At 36.9% G+C, this 16,247-nt stretch overlaps 1 protein-coding gene across 1 annotated transcript in view; it reads right to left on the bottom strand.

The window, feature by feature from the left end:
• Positions 1-8,626, bottom strand: part of LOC134799965 (5-hydroxytryptamine receptor 1A-alpha) — a 31,799-nt gene extending 23,173 nt beyond the window's left edge. The window contains exon 1 of the mRNA XM_063772395.1: positions 8,242-8,626. Coding sequence (XP_063628465.1) covers positions 8,242-8,417 — 176 coding nt within the window. The 5' untranslated portion in view covers positions 8,418-8,626. The remainder of the gene's footprint in view (positions 1-8,241) is intronic.
• Between the last annotated feature and the right edge of the window lie 7,621 nt (positions 8,627-16,247).

Raw genomic sequence — 16,247 nt, 5'->3', positions numbered from 1 at the left:
CAGCGATTGGCGACGATCTACCTAATTACGAATAATGACTTAAATTAATCTCAGTCCACATAAATAGTCCTTTTGTATTTATTTTCGCACGATTTCAAGTAAAAACAGCGGTTAAGAGAAAAAAGCATTGAATTCCCTTTAGAAACTGACATTGTAAGAAATTGTCTATGACTTTAATTGTTGCCACGCAATTTATTTTAAGGTTAAGATTTATGAATAAAACCTTTGTTCAGGGTTAGAATGGTTTAGCCTATAATTACGGACCCTTTAATCTTTTCTACATTGAACAATATTTAAACGCGTATGTAAGGCCACTGGCCATAGAGGTCGTATGCGCTGTCTAATATTTTTACGGCCAATTATAATTCATAAAGACAATGCTTTTTTAACAATGTGGTAACGGAATAGTTATTTATCAGTAGAATTCTTTAACATTATGTGGATTTTACACTAGATAATGAATTTAAACCCCATATGCGTTAGCTTCTTTTAAATTGCATAAATGAATACAATACATGTCCATGGCGTGGTTCCGACCGCGCCTTGGCCGTGAAAACAGCTATGCAATTAAACCAAACTGTTGATTGAATACTCTTATTATTCTCTTTCAATGTCTTATACTGACAATAGCACGGCCGTTAGATATTGAATTGCATTAAACTTGGATTTCTTAATAAGATAACGAGTTCCTCTTACCCTCAGTAACCTACAAAGATTTTTGTAGCATTTAGACGGCAAACAAGCATACAATCCGCTGTATTTTATAAAGCAGTTTTAATACTTTTAATTTCATATCTCAAATGGCAAATGCGGCCCAATAAATAACCAGCCAGTGCATAGATAATTAAATTAATCCAAAACAATTACTTTTGAGGTTATAGAGTTATAAACTATATATCATATATAACAAGACAAGACCTTTCCTTGTGATTGGTATAATTATAAACATAAAATGATGATTACTTAAAAACAGGGACAAGTTACCGTTGACCACTTAAATAGGTTTTGATAAGCAAATGAAAATTAAATAAAGATTTGCCTGCCCATTACCACGAGTTAACGCTTTTTTATGAGTTTTAGTGAGTCATAATTCGGATAAAAGGTCACTAACTTGATGTCTATAATCTTGTGGGTTGTCTCGCCAAGTTTCTTGCCCACATCGTTACCGGATAATATTAAGAGGTATTTAGTTTTAAATGTTTATTAATAAAGCTACTTAGTTATCGGCTTTATTCGATTTTTCTTTGTCTACTCATTTTTTGCTAGTTTGCTTCTCGATGCCGATCTTTTCACTATGCAGTTGATTTTGGATGAGATTTACTTTTTTACCTAGCTTTAAACTAACTTTTGGTACCGTAAAATGGGGTGAGTAGGTTTCGCGGGGAGAGTTGGGTTATGAATAGGGAGAGAAGGGTTGAAAGGGGGGTGAGATGGGTTTTTAAGGCTACTGCTACAAAAATAATGTATTCCAATTTAAAATGGAGATAGCTCCATTTTAAATTGGAATACATTATTTTTGTAGCAGTAGCCTTACTATAGAGTAATACTCATAATAAAAAAAAATCGATCCAACAATCTTCCAAAATCACCTTTGTATGAAAACCCAACTCACCCCAAATACGAGGGACTACGGGGTAAGGTGGGTTTTCCTGTTTATCGTAAAAATTATGAAATAGAACTACCCAAAATAAAATAAAAAGTAATATACAAACGTCCGGAACACTTATTATATACACCATTCAGTTTGCTTAGGTATGTAAAAATAAAATGTTATCGAGGTTTGAATGTCAGTTTTGCGCCTACTCACCCCATTTTACGATAACCAAATAAAAATATTGGGGTAAGTATATAATGCAACCAGCCGAAAATTTGCATAGCCACTTTAGAAATAAATTCATTCGTAATGTAACCATGTAATTTTTCAGCTCGCTGTACTTAGAATATTACAGTACAGAGTCACACAACTAACCTAGCTGTCGGAAGCGGCTTTTTGACCATTTTTATTGAAAAATGAATATATAAGTACTTACATACATATCACTCTGACGGGAGATAAGTTTATACAGTACTTATCAGTCAACGATTGCATCAGTAAACTTGCATAAGTTACTCTATATGCAATGGAATCATAGGTTTATGTATTCCTCGCAAATCGTATAAATTTACCGTTTTATTTAGGTAATAAAACGGTAAATTTCGACAAAATTCTAGAGCGCACAACGGAATCCTAAGTACGTACAATATCCGCTCTTATGTTATTGTTCACACGTTCTATTTTGCGATGCAGTAGTATAAACATCCTACGGACAGTCAATCCTATATTAGAACAACTCTAAACATAAATTATCTAATTTCCGTTGGCATGCTCATGTAAGGCATCCTGTTTGAAAATATACTTCGCGAAATAACTGTAACTTGAAAAAAGGTAACACAAAAGATTGCTTTTCGTCGAACAATATTACATAAGTTAACCAGTTTTATTGCTATTTTGTGTTAAGTTACTTAGAAATCAAAATAATAATTAAGTGAAATTTGATTTAATATAACAAATAAAGCGTTTGTCGGGTTTTATAACCCCTTACACAATAAACATAATGCTCGAAGTACCAAGCACTTACTGATTTACCATCTTTTACATTTCGTTCGTACACAATTCAATCGTTTGTTCCTTATGGCCCAGTTACGTCAATAGTGAAGTTACGAAAGTATCCAGCAAACAGGGCCCGCATATTTATCAATGTGAATCTAATTCCAATTCAATCTGATTGTCACTGCGTTTCACTCGCACGCGAACTATTTTGCTTTAGCAGAAGCTCAAATCTACTACCGAAGTGTCAAACTTTCATTCAGAAATGTCCCTGATTGTTCATATCTATTATAGCAACGGTCATGTATATTACCAGCGGCATAGCGTACGCAATGTGTCAAATGTCAGAGAAATTACAATTTTAAATCTATGTAATTGCGGTGGTTGAACCGATGCACGAGGAAACCTTATGAAAATAGCTGTCCTATTTTTCAAAACAATTGAAATACTGCTTTATTGTAACTAAAAACGGTTAATATTTAAATAACTGCGGTATCAGATAGTAAAGATACCAATTAAAATTAAACCTAATCACTAGAGTGATATAGTCGAATTTGTCATGATTTGATGAAGTCAGGAATTCATTGTACGGCCAGTAGGGACGTGTGACTCGTGTGAGACGTGACTTCGCATCCTGATTGATTCGAATCGATGTACATGCATTCGATTTCGAAATTGCGTTTGAAAACGGAGCCGAAATTTTAAATTTAGAACGTTTATTTTCATGTTTGTAATGTTTGTATTTTTAAATTTTACTGTTAAGTACTAAGAGAGATATGAACTGTGTATTAAGACATTATTAACTTTTTACTCAATATCCATGTCATTTCGTAATATTATTACGTGACGTTTCGACAGTTATACTAATATCTGTTTTGTAAATCGTGATTCTGAGTTTATTTTTATCTAAAACGGGCGCGTTTGAAAGTAACAGTTGTTTTTGTTCTAAAGAAAGCTATGACATCACTCATTTGTCAGAACTGACAACCGGCCATACCGGATCTAACTGTGGTTCGTCTAATAATAGTACAAAGTTATGGTTCAGTATGCTGCTATTAAAAAATATTTTATCGTATATCCTAATCGAGGTTTTCGCTTGTGTCAACCCACGCCTGATTTGTGTGATCTATTTGGCCTGACCGTCACGAAACTCACGAATAACGAACGCCTCTATTTATAACCATGCCCATACGAGTCTCCGCGTTTAAATTTAGAATATTAAAAAAGGAAAGTGCGTTAAGAACGAAGCTGGAATTTGAATATCGAATCCTTTGTGAACTGAAAAGTATTGCTTATCTTTTTTAATCTTATTTGAATTTCGAATGCGTCCCGTTGTAAATAGCTAAAGAAGTTTCTAGACATATCACGAAATGTGTTCATAAACATTTGACAACTCATTTAGATACAGTAAAAGGTGAAATGCTTTCAAGCACTCTGTTTCCAAGATATGGCGGTTGGTTGCTCAACTAACGACTTTGTAAATAGCTTACATTAGACATTTCACGGTTTTTGTACTGCCATTTGCATTTAACATCAATAGATAAAGAATAATAGTGTTGACACATTTACAGAACGTACTTGGATAAGTAATAAACATGGTGAAATTAAAATAGAGAATAAAACATTAAAGACTTGGCGCAAAATAATGCGGGCAACACAGAGTTTTTCTGATTTGAACAAAATAATACCAAATGATTATTAATTTAGTCTTTAAAATCAAATTATAAAAGCCACTTAGTTCTATTCACTTCCTATTACTTAACTACAGAAATGCACACCATTTATCTATAAGAATTTGCAAGCACGTAGTCTATGATTAGTTTTTTTTTAATTCACCCGTCAAGTGCAACCCTCAGCGCGCCACTTGACACAGTTTCCTGCCAATATCAATTGATTGCCGAGGCCTGTACAATGTCTTTGTCAAGGAATTTACGAGTATACAAACTTATCTCGGCTTTATGTTGCTTTGTTATCTCTAAACCCAATTCAGTTTGACCTTTTTACTACCGGCATCATCGTTTACTTTGACTTGGGTTTCCGAAACAATATTTGAAGTTGTTAATTTCCTAGACTCCATTGGTATTTGGCAAGCAAAATATTAAGACGAACTAAGTCTTCGACAAGTTATAACTTAGCATAAATACAATATTTTTTTATAGAGTTAGACCAAGAAAAGTCTGCAACAATTATGATAGCACACGCAGTGCAAAGTGCAAGTGTTATTTTAAACGTCAAACTTCTATGAAATTATGACGTATAAATAACATTTGCACTTCGTATGCTATCAAAATCGTTGCAGACTTTTCTTGGTCTAACTCTATTAAAATCTCTAATAATCTTGAACTTTTTTTAACGTCTGTGCAGTCATCACTAATTTTGTTTATGGTGCTGTCAACTGTCTTTTACAAAATGGGTTCCATTTTGCAAACTTCCCGTGTACGACAATTTAAAAGAACAAAAAGTATTCAAATTTGGATCCGCAACGGTCAGCCGTTAAAATACATTTGGATACAACAAAAGATTTTAATGGAAATTAGAATTCTACATATAGTAGGTTATACCCATAAAGCTAGAGTTAATGGCACTTTACATAACATACCATCGGAAATCAATAGAAAAAATATGTTTCTGTGAACATTGAACAGCAGTCGAGTCACATTTATCATAACATAATTTATATTTTAGGGTAGAATAATCTACCACACAAAAAGAATTTAAGACTTTCTTTATGAAACTCCAATTGCATCTTATTATTTCCCGTCCAATTGCTTGACTGAATAAAAAAAATTTTTTGATAAATTGTTCAAACGTTTACAGTTACTAAATAATGACTAATTTTACTAAACAATGTAATGTCCAATGTCCGAATCGTATGTATTTAGTTTACCAGGACATCTGTGCCTTCGTTTGTTCTACGCGACTATCAATAGAACGAAGTCCAAATAGGTTTTTGTCAAATCATCCTTACACACTGCGACAGAGAGATAACGTAATTGACTTAAATTAATTACTCAAGGTATGGTTATACTAAATATTTGACTACATCACCTATTAGACTATTATAATGCGATTAGAAATTTTAATGAATTTTAATGGCGTTTTAAACAAATCTTTCGAGAAATTAGAAATGAGGGGACATTTATTTAAACACCTGTGATTCCTACTCTCAGGTCTTAGTTTAAAATATAATACTCAACCAGGCGACCAACAGAATATAACATCTTTTGCAACCATTGGCGCAACAGTTAGCAAGAATTACATACTCACGTGAACTCTACGTGAAGTGTGGAGCCAGACATTAGGAAATATTGATATACATTACCAGTCGGCAAGTTCCATCGCCTCTAACTTGTCAACGATATCATTTGGCTGAGTTCCAAACACTAGATTTACTTGTAAACGTTAGCAAATTTTTAATCCATTTTCTCAATCTTGAAGGTTAGAAACCTCAATGCCGCGTATTACACAATGTTTTATGGTATGAAGATAGTAACCTAACAGTGTACTAACAGTTTATGTCAATTTAGAAAAAGGGGGACCTTCGGAGTTTCATTGAGTGTTCGTGATCTTGCAATAAGCATATGGCGACATTCCTCGCTTAGCCGATCGCCGCCAAAACACGTTAATTGGTCAAGTTTTAGAAGATCACCAGATGTAAGGCAGTAATCAGTAATGTATCCTCGTGTTATATGAAATACCGTGTTTTAAAACATAACAATTACCCATTCAACCAGCAATATTGATACCGTCTGATGTTTCAATGAATTTATATTATTACTGGGCGTCTTCATTTGCATTTAAGGCGTTTAAACATGTCAGACCTGTCTTAAACATTTCTTCACGTCCTTTACTTTATCAAGTTCACCTTTGCCTCCCCACGGTGTATGCAAAAACGTCACCTTACAACATAAGGTTCAACGACATGTCATAATGTCGATGTCAAAGGGCATTCAGAGACTATACCAATATTTAAAGCTAGTAAACCAACCGGTTGCAAAATTGAGCTCTCGTGAGAACAGCCCACGTCCATTATGGCGTTTTCAATTGGTCGCATGCGATTATTTGGGGTCAGGAATAAGTCATAGACCATGTGAGCGATACTGGGTCTCAGCTTGTATCTAAAGTAAACAGAAACAATACTCAAGTGGTCAGAGACCTTTAAATGAAAGAATAACATGAAATTGTTGATAATGATAACAACAAATAGTATTTACTCGATACACGTGGATTGGAAACATTGTAAGGGAGTTTTAGCATCACGAGAGGATTTGCGCAGGTATTAAGTAGGTATTCAAATGATTCTTGGAGGCTCACCCGTCGGCCAATGAGAGCAGAGCATGTGTTTGAAACGCGGGGACTACTTGGATTACAGTGATTAGTGTCTGACACGAGATACCGGCATGATCTGTGGACCACATACAACGAAGGACTCTTAATGAGTTCAAAGATACGATGGAATTTTTTCCATTCAATATTTATGTGGAAGCTGTTTTTAATTAGTCCTAATATTGATAAACAAGCCGTTTAACTACACATCTAGTTCGAATATCCGGAAATGTTAACGAGGTAAATAATTTACGCTGAACACAACTTGAAAATCTTCTTGCATTCTTCTGAGGAACAACTCATAGGTATTACTTTATGCCTCATTGTTTGGATGCAGGAATATCTGGAGGTATTTTGCATAATAATTATGATCAAGTGGTTTTTAATCGATGATAAAGTATGTTGATATTTAAATACGTATGGCGTTCGAATCCAAATAATGATTTACGTCATCGGCGGCGAGCATAACAAATAAAAGACATGAGTGGAGTCGGGAGTCCACTTAAAGGTTTGCAAAATTAATCGTGCAGCTATTGCACGGTATTAAGTTAACCGTTACTTCCATCGGTTCTTTACCTCTAGGAACTGGTGATGGGGCGCGAGCGTGACCTTGTGACTGACGAAACTCGTCGAGCGACTGTGGGAATTTAGTCTTCATTAACAACACTCACCGGCGAAAGATTTACTTGTTCTCTTTAACGCTCATAAATCAGGAATTGCAACCGCTAGAAAATAAAACAAACATGGGAGCTCAGGTAGACGTACGGACCGACACTAATAGTCTAATAATACTGTGGGTTTTGGCTCCCAGCCCGCGCTAGGGATGCTCCTAACAAAAAAAGGGGAATTTTAAAAGACGTGTCAAATTCTAACATAAATCATCGTGCATTGGAGGTCAGTTTTGTTTGAAAATATTCTGTATTGTAATGCCAAACTGAATATGCATTGAGTTTATGATGTCGATGTCTTTGTGCTTGCGTCAATGTTTTGGCGTTGCTTAGTTCGTTGTCCGTTAGCAACAACCCTAAATTTCTCGTCACGCTGCGTTTCTTTCACGTTTAAGTGGTTTGGAGGAAATACTATTTATTGCTTTCACACGAGTGTCGGTCATCATGTCGCTCATTAATTTGCTTTAGTATTGGTTTCAAGGATAAGATTTATGGCCATACGGCTCTCTCTTTTGCATCATTATAATTCATTGTAACGATCTTTACGAGCATTGTGGAGCATTCTCAAGTTGGTCCGTTCTGGAAAGCCCATAAAACCGCTGACACTTAAAAGTAGCTACTAGGAGTGCAGAAGAATTGCAAAGTTTGGTTAAAACTTACCGATTGGACACTGTTCTGAGCCCGGGTCGTCGGCAGAACACCAGCAGCGCCAGCGAGTTGGCAGCCGCCGACACCAGGTACAGGACTAGGAGCACGATCTCCTCGACCAACCGGTCCTTAGCTTCCATCTCCTCTGACATTAACGTTTGTCCAGGAGACATGAAAGCAGTTTCCATTCAACAGTCATCACTATAACAAAACACTGCACGTAACTAGACACTTTCAGTACGAAATACAATCCAGAGTTGAAGCAAGTCGCTGCAGTGGTAGTCGCGTAAAGTTTTGAGAACACAACGGTCGGGGCGACCGCGTCTTTCTCTCAGCGCTGTCGGTTGACAACTGTGTGAACTGTGCGCCGCTCAGCCGGTCGCGCGTGGCAAGCTATCCCCACCTCCGTCTATATCTACTATATCTACTTTTCAGACTGCTTCCACGACAAGACTTGTTTTAAGTAAGTTAAGCTAATAGTACCTATAAGTTAATTCTTGGTAAGATTTATCGAAGTACTTTTACTAAGGCGTGCTAAGGCGTAAAATTATTACCAGGTGATACCTACTTTCCATCCTTCTTCTTGTATCATGTCTCAAGGTATTTAAGGTTTAAAGTAGCTAGGATTAAAATTGACTGATTGTCCACGCGAAAAACGATTTAGGTAGCCACCTACCATATAACGGATAGAATATAAAGCATACGTACGTTACCTTAATGTTGACGAAAACGGGAAAAGGTCAGTAAACTGGCCACTGAATTTCGGCCAAGGAATAACTTATCAGGCTTCCGCTTTATTTAGGTTACTGGAAAAATTTGAAACAGACCGTGGGGCATAGATGATGATGATGATGATGATGAGGATGATGATGATGATGTTGATGATGGTGGGGTGGTGGGGTGGAGGATAGATCTAGAGATCAAGCCTCAATATAGGCTGGTACCTATTGTAACATATAGAGCTGCCTTTTTACCTTAGGTAGGGAAAAGTACAGTAGTTAATTTTAATCCAAAAAAAGGCCCATCCAGCAGCCAAAAGTAGAACCTGGCTAAAAACCTAATTCTCTTACGTGTCTTGTAAATGTAGAGTTTAGGTATTATGTCTTAGGCTGGAAGTATAGCTATTTATAAAATATGATTAAAAAAACTATTTTTAGAGGAAGCTCATGCTCAATAAGTACATATTTTTAAAATTAAAAAAAAAAACAGTAAAAAAACTATCGATAGGAATACTTTTGAAAATAATTGCTTCATAAGTCCAAAAAAATGTATTCCGCCCCTCTAACTGTTGAACCAGGAGTACAAAAAATAAAATCTGAAAATAAAGCTTTAAAATACCTACTTAGGTAGGTAAGTAGGTATAAGGTAACCTCGTAACTTAATGGTTAATTAATGAATTCTTTCCAAAAAACTTATCTTTTTATTAAAAAGAGGTAATTGCCCCGAAGGTAGGTATGCATTGTATGACTTTTTCATATCGTATGAAGTTACAGAACCCTCATTATGCATGACCCGATATGCACTTGGCCAGTTTTTCATACACTTTTCTTCGGTCAGGTCGTTGCCTACACAAATCTGTTTTGTCATTTTTCTGGAACATCAGGTTTCCGCGAATTCGATCGATTCTAGTTTGATAATTTGTTTTGGATTTGATTGGTTTTGATACGATCTTGACGAGAGTCTGGGGATTGGCGTGTATCTGGGCATTTTCACTAAAAAACAAACAAACAAACTGCCGAATCCGACACAAGAGCGTTTAGTTTTAAGTTTATAAAATACATATGTAGGTATGTTAGTCTGTAAGGTATTTGTAATATGGGCCTTGTTGCCTGATTTAAATTTCTAAATAAATAAATAAATAAAAGTGTACCATTTACTTTTTTTCGAAAATCCATCAACTTTTGGGTTATTTCTACTCAGAATCATCGATTTAAAAAGAAATAAAAATGTGTCCCAAAAATATGTCAGATTTGTAACGCATTTTCACATTCACGCCTGAAACACAGGGAATCCTAGTTCAGGCACATGTAAACTATCACTAGGTATTTTTAAGTCTTTGTTTTATATGAATGTAACCATAAAATACGTGTTTTTTTTTAATAAAAAAAAACATACATTTTGTATGGCCCGTTACAAAACTGACACCCAAAATTTTGTATGAAAAACTGAAGACACTTTTTTTTCTTTGTCTCATTCAATAGTACTCGTAGTCTAAACAACCCAAAAGTTGATGGTTTTTCGAAAAAAAGTAAATGGTACCATTTCTTCTCAAAGCCCCCATCTATCTCACGCACGACTTAAACTTTATTTCGCATGCACCATCCAGCGTGAGCGATCTGCTAGGTCGTATCAAAATAATATCAAAACCGCAACAAGTTGTTAAATCCGAATCGGGCCCCAGTGTAACATGCGTCGAAACGTTGGATAGGTATATTTCAAACGAAAAATAAAATAAGTTCGCTATTGATTCGCTACAAATTATGATATGTGTTCAAAACAAAGTCCCTCGCCGCGTCTGACTGTGTATGTATGTTCGCGATAAACTCAAAAACTGCTAAACGGATTTTCATGCGGTTTTCACATTTCAAAAGAGTGATTCTTGAAGAAGGTTTAGGTGTATAATTTATTAGGGTTTTGTGTAACCCGTGCGAAGCCAAGAGGGTCGCTAGTTTATCGATAAGGTAGGTAATCTAAATTCCGTTGCTAGCAATAGCATCCATGAGTTTGAGTGTTTTGAGTGAGCGTTTCAAGTGTTTTGTCCCCTATCATTCTGTGTCGCGTCATGGTTTTGCCACGTTATTTGATCGTGCAGGGTTGATAAAGATCTGTAAACAATTTTAATCGAAGTGACTATAAACTTACGATGCGATATCCTTAGAAAGAGAATCCTTGGTATCGTCTTGGGTCGGCCCATTCGTATTTCGTCAAGTTCTTAAATTATTCCTATTCTGCTTTCGTCAGTCATGCTACATTCGTCACAATCGTCGGTGGCTTTCAATGTAGAATGAGTGACGAAAGCAGAATAGGACTAATTTAAGAACTTGACGAAAAACGAATGGGACGACCCAAGGCGATACCGAATCCTTATGTAGTATCTCAGACACGACGCTCGTAGAGACCCGGATAGCTTAGAAAAGCTGATGGTAGTTGGTAAAGTCGAAGGGGAAAGAGCACGCGGTTGATCGCCTACCATGGTCAGACTTGATAAAAAGCATCACCGGCTTGCCAATACCTGAAGCTATTAAGACCTCCGAGGAACACTTGGAAAAGCATGGTACATCGCGCAGGAAACTCTTCAAACTAGACACGACCTTCAGCAATGAAGACGCCGACTAAGAAGTGCCTTAGAAAGAGCTATGCTTACCAAAAAAATGTTAATGGGATTACTTTTACTTCGATATTTTAAAATTATTTGGACTGTATTCAACGAATTACGAGACGAGACACGAAACGATATACGATACGAACTTAGGACAGGCTAGGTCAATTGTTGAAAGCACTCACCTTGCTGAGCTGTAGATGACGGTGCAGCTCTCGGTGGAGGCTGGCGCAGGCTTCTCAGATCCTCGGCTCGTCCAGACTTACCTCGAATCCGAGTTACCTAAACCAGCGAGGACACCGAAACGGAGCAGGAGCAGTGCTTCTTCAACTGATCAGCCGTCCACAAGGATTCTACTCAATTTACAGATGAAATTGAATCTTTTAGATGAACCGAGACGATAATATTCGAAAATAATAATATATAGGCAGCTGTTCTCAGAAATTCGTCTGCATTGCGTCACTTGGGCTGTGAACTAAGTGATACTTAAGGTACTATTCGGATTGAGACGGCATCACTGCATTGACAGCGACATTTTCGGCAGTAAGTAATGTCGCGCTGCAATACTGCAGCAGTATTGCTGGTGTAGTCTGACTGCCCGATTCGAACTTTAAGATACGTCAATTAGTAGATCTAGAAACGATATGGATTAGATATATGTCAGTTTCAAATGTCACGTCTCTTCTAACAAAAACGTCACTTTTGACGTTTCTAGATCTATTAATTGACGTATCTTAAAGTTCGGATCGGGCCGTGAATCCGAACGTTCGGTAACTCGTATGTGACACCTTTATTATAACAAGTGTAATGATATCGAGCATATAGACGTACTTGGACTTGACGTATTGAATATCTTAAAATACGTAAGTTACCTATAGTTAGAATTCCAAAATTAAATTAAATAGACAACGAAAACACGAAAATGTTTGCATTCATTCAAAGTTTTATTAATGGCTCTGTCTAATAATATACAATTAAATGCTATCTGGAAATCTTTAATCAGATCCTACAGTTTGTAAACATGTTTATAGTTTATTTTTGCTTTTCAATTGTTGTCTGCGACAACCGATACGAGTAATCGCGTTTACTCCGGGGTTTTCCTGATGCAAAGGTTGTCCATCGCAATCCAACGCGGCAACGCAGCGAGCGTGATGGGCACCTTTGCGTCGGGGGCAGCCCGGGACGGGCTTCAGTAGGCAATTTATTTTATACTTATTTAGTTTATACTTGTATTTAAGTTTAGTTTTTAATTAGTTTTATGTTTAGTTTATGTATTAGATATTACATTTACTTATCTGTTTACATTTACTATTATTATTATTAAAATTGTTCACTGAAGTGGGGCTGGGCGGGTCACGTCTGCCGCATGCATCCGGATAGGGCTAGTTTAACCACCAAGTGCCGCAAAAGAAGCGCGGACCTGGCAGACCCAGACGGAGATGGCGGGACGACTTAGACGCCTTCGTCAGTAACCGGCCGGAAAAAGCACTACAACGGGAGTTGTGGAAATCAAGGGGAGAGGCCTTTGACCAGCAGTGGGATACTATAACGGGCTGATTAAAAAAATCGTTCAAGCTATGCTGGTCTACTGGCGCGTAGCCAACATGCCAATCGCTCACGCTCCGTAGCGAACGAAAGGCAACTGTTACAGTCGAACTAATATGGGAGAGTGATAGAGACTAGAGAGACACAAATTGCTTCGTTATCGTAGCGCAATCGATTGCCACCTTGGCTAGGCACCCAGGTGATCCATTGTCTAACTAATCAATCCGCAACACATAGACCAGGTATAAAACTAAGACGCCCTTCCCCCCATCCCCCATGCCTTGCTCGAAAATTATTTGAATTTGAAATCGGAAATCTGCCGCTGGACAGATTGCATCAATAGGTAGTTGTTTTTGTTTGAAGAAACGCATAGACTAGGAATCCTCTAGACGGAGTTTAGAGCAATTATTTCATGAAACCGATGCTGCCAAAAATACGGGGTTGCGGGGGACGAGATGAGCGAGGTCCCGTGCTGTGATTGGCCCGTTCAAAGACACGGACGTCACACAAAGACACTTTCGACTCCAAAATGGAGTAAAACTACCGTATGCGTGGCAGAGGGGGTAGAGCTACTATGCTCAATTGCTCAGTCTGGAGGATGTCTTGTCTGTGAAGAAACGTTACTTTTGACACTGACATAATATTATGTAATCCATATCGTATCTAGACGTAATATTCGACGTATCTTAAAGTTCGAATCGGGCCGGTAGTCAACCAACTAAATATACAAGATGTAGCTAATATTCCGCTATAAATAATAATTCCGCTTTATACTTAATAATTCAACACCTGGAATTAATTCTAGATCGGGATTGCTAGATTTCTAAATACGTTTGATTTTCTACTTTAGCGCAATGGTCATAAAGTCTATTTTTCAACCTTTATGTTTGACCTGTCTTAGATGTATTTTTAGGGTTCCGTACCCAAAGGGTAAAACGGGACCCTATTACTAAGACTTCGCTGTCCGTCCGTCCGTCCGTCTGTCACCAGGCTGTATCTCACGAACCGTGATAGCTAGACAGTTGAAATTTTCACAGATGATGTATTTCTGTTGCCGCTATAACAACAAATACTAAAAACAGAATAAAATAAAGATTTAAATGGGGCTCCCATACAACAAACGTGATTTTTGACCAAAGTTAAGCAACGTCGGGAGTGGTCAGTACTTGGATGGGTGACCGTTTTTTTTTTTGCTTTTTTTTCGTTTTTTTTTTTGCATTATGGTACGGAACCCTTCGTGCGCGAGTCCGACTCGCACTTGCCCGGTTTTTTTTCTTAAACTAAAGGATTTAGTCACATCTTCAAACTTCTGTCACATCACACGCTTCAAGTAAAATCTAGTTTATAATCGTAGTTATTGCACATGTTGTATTTACTTTAATTATAATAAAGTTAAAACAATGATTTGTTAGTTAAACACAAAATTAATATCCACACTTAAGTATCAACCCAAAATTAAGCTACAATAGCTACATACAGTTGAAAATTGCACAGAATATATGCTTAACATGAAAATTACAATAATTACATGCTGCCCTGAAAATTCAGCAAACATTAAATAATAGTGTTCACACCTCGTAAACGTAGTAAATAAAGACCTATGCAACATGATTGCGCATAATACACTCTGCAAAGTGTATTCAACTTTATCAGTTAGACTTTAGAGTATATAATACGGTAGTCAGGTTTCGCAATAGTTGCACGAGTCTTTTGCGTGGGGAACTGGGGAACGTTGTTACAAAGTTCAGTATCTTTCAGTCGAAGAAAGTGGGTGGGCTCATATTTTATAAATATTTTTTTACATTTGATTTGGAGTTTGCCTTTTTCGCACTCATGAAATGATCATAAACGTGATGGCTTCTCTTTTTTGCACACATAGATTATCTTTAAGCGTAAGCATCATTGTAGATTTGTAATCTACCTTTAGGTGTTATTTTCTACTCTAGAGTCGTCATCCTTTTGACGCCATAGGCATGCAGTTCAAAGATGCAACGTTGCAGGTAGTAGGTACTACGTAAACGACTAGTAGCATAGGTAATATTAACCTAAGATCATTAGACCATTTGCAACTTTGTTGGGGACACTGTTTATTGACGTTTTAGTGTAGGTACATAATTGCAGCTAACTGCAATAATAAATACCACTAATAGTTGTGAATGGAAACGATCATTATTTAGAAGGTAAGTACCTACTAATTATTTGTAAATGTGTATGGCAAAATGCTTTACCGAAGGTTTGCTTTCAATCAAGAAAATATTTAACTAAACTAAACTACTTAGGTATATTAAAGAAATTGTAAATATCAAGGAATAAAAACCATTATTAAATATTTTTCATTTGTTTTTTTTTTTAATACCTAGTCATATATAAATTATGTAGGTATAAATTAAAATACATACTTACCTAGAAACAAAATAATACCATAAGTCATACCTAAAACATAATTAAATAACTAACCTACAAAACTTAAAATCTAAATCTAAAAATAAATAAAACTACCCTAAAAATAAATAATTACAAACTATCCCCCTGCGGGATGGTGCCTTAGATGCTGGCAGCATTTCCTCGCTGTATCGGAATACTTATTTCTAAACTGAAATAGATGTCATAAACTAAAGAAAAACTGAACCATAATACATGAATGACACCTAAAGTGAATGGAACAGAAATCAATTATATTGCAAGTGTCGAATAATTCACAAATCGCTAAGTCAAAGTGACGTTTCCCTGTTGGTCCGTGAGCTAGTGTTCCGGCAGCAAACGCCGTCATCCGGTAACTGAGGGAGTGAGGGCCTACCGCGAAGCACGTTCGACGTGTTGCCTCCCTATCACACTTACGTACGAATTTACAAGTGGAACAGAGAGGCAACACGTCGAACGTGGTTCGCGGTATGCCATCTGGGCTATAACCGCGAAAATCGAAGTTCGCAAATTGCGGGCATCCTCCTCTGTCACTCTTATTACGCCTTCATTGGAGTAAAAAAAAAAGATCACAGCAATTTGTGAATTTCGGTTGCCGCGGTAGCCCCTCTGAGGCGGCTTGAACCGCCCGGGCACCCACAGATCACCTCGATGGAGCGTGTAACAGCCTCGTATAACTCACACGGGCAAACCACAGATAAGTATTAGTACATTGTGCAACATGGGGCGTAAG

Source organism: Cydia splendana, chromosome 19, assembly GCF_910591565.1.
Source record: "Cydia splendana chromosome 19, ilCydSple1.2, whole genome shotgun sequence".
In the NCBI taxonomy this organism is placed as follows: domain Eukaryota; kingdom Metazoa; phylum Arthropoda; class Insecta; order Lepidoptera; family Tortricidae; genus Cydia; species Cydia splendana.
This window is presented reverse-complemented; position numbering and strand designations above follow the sequence as displayed.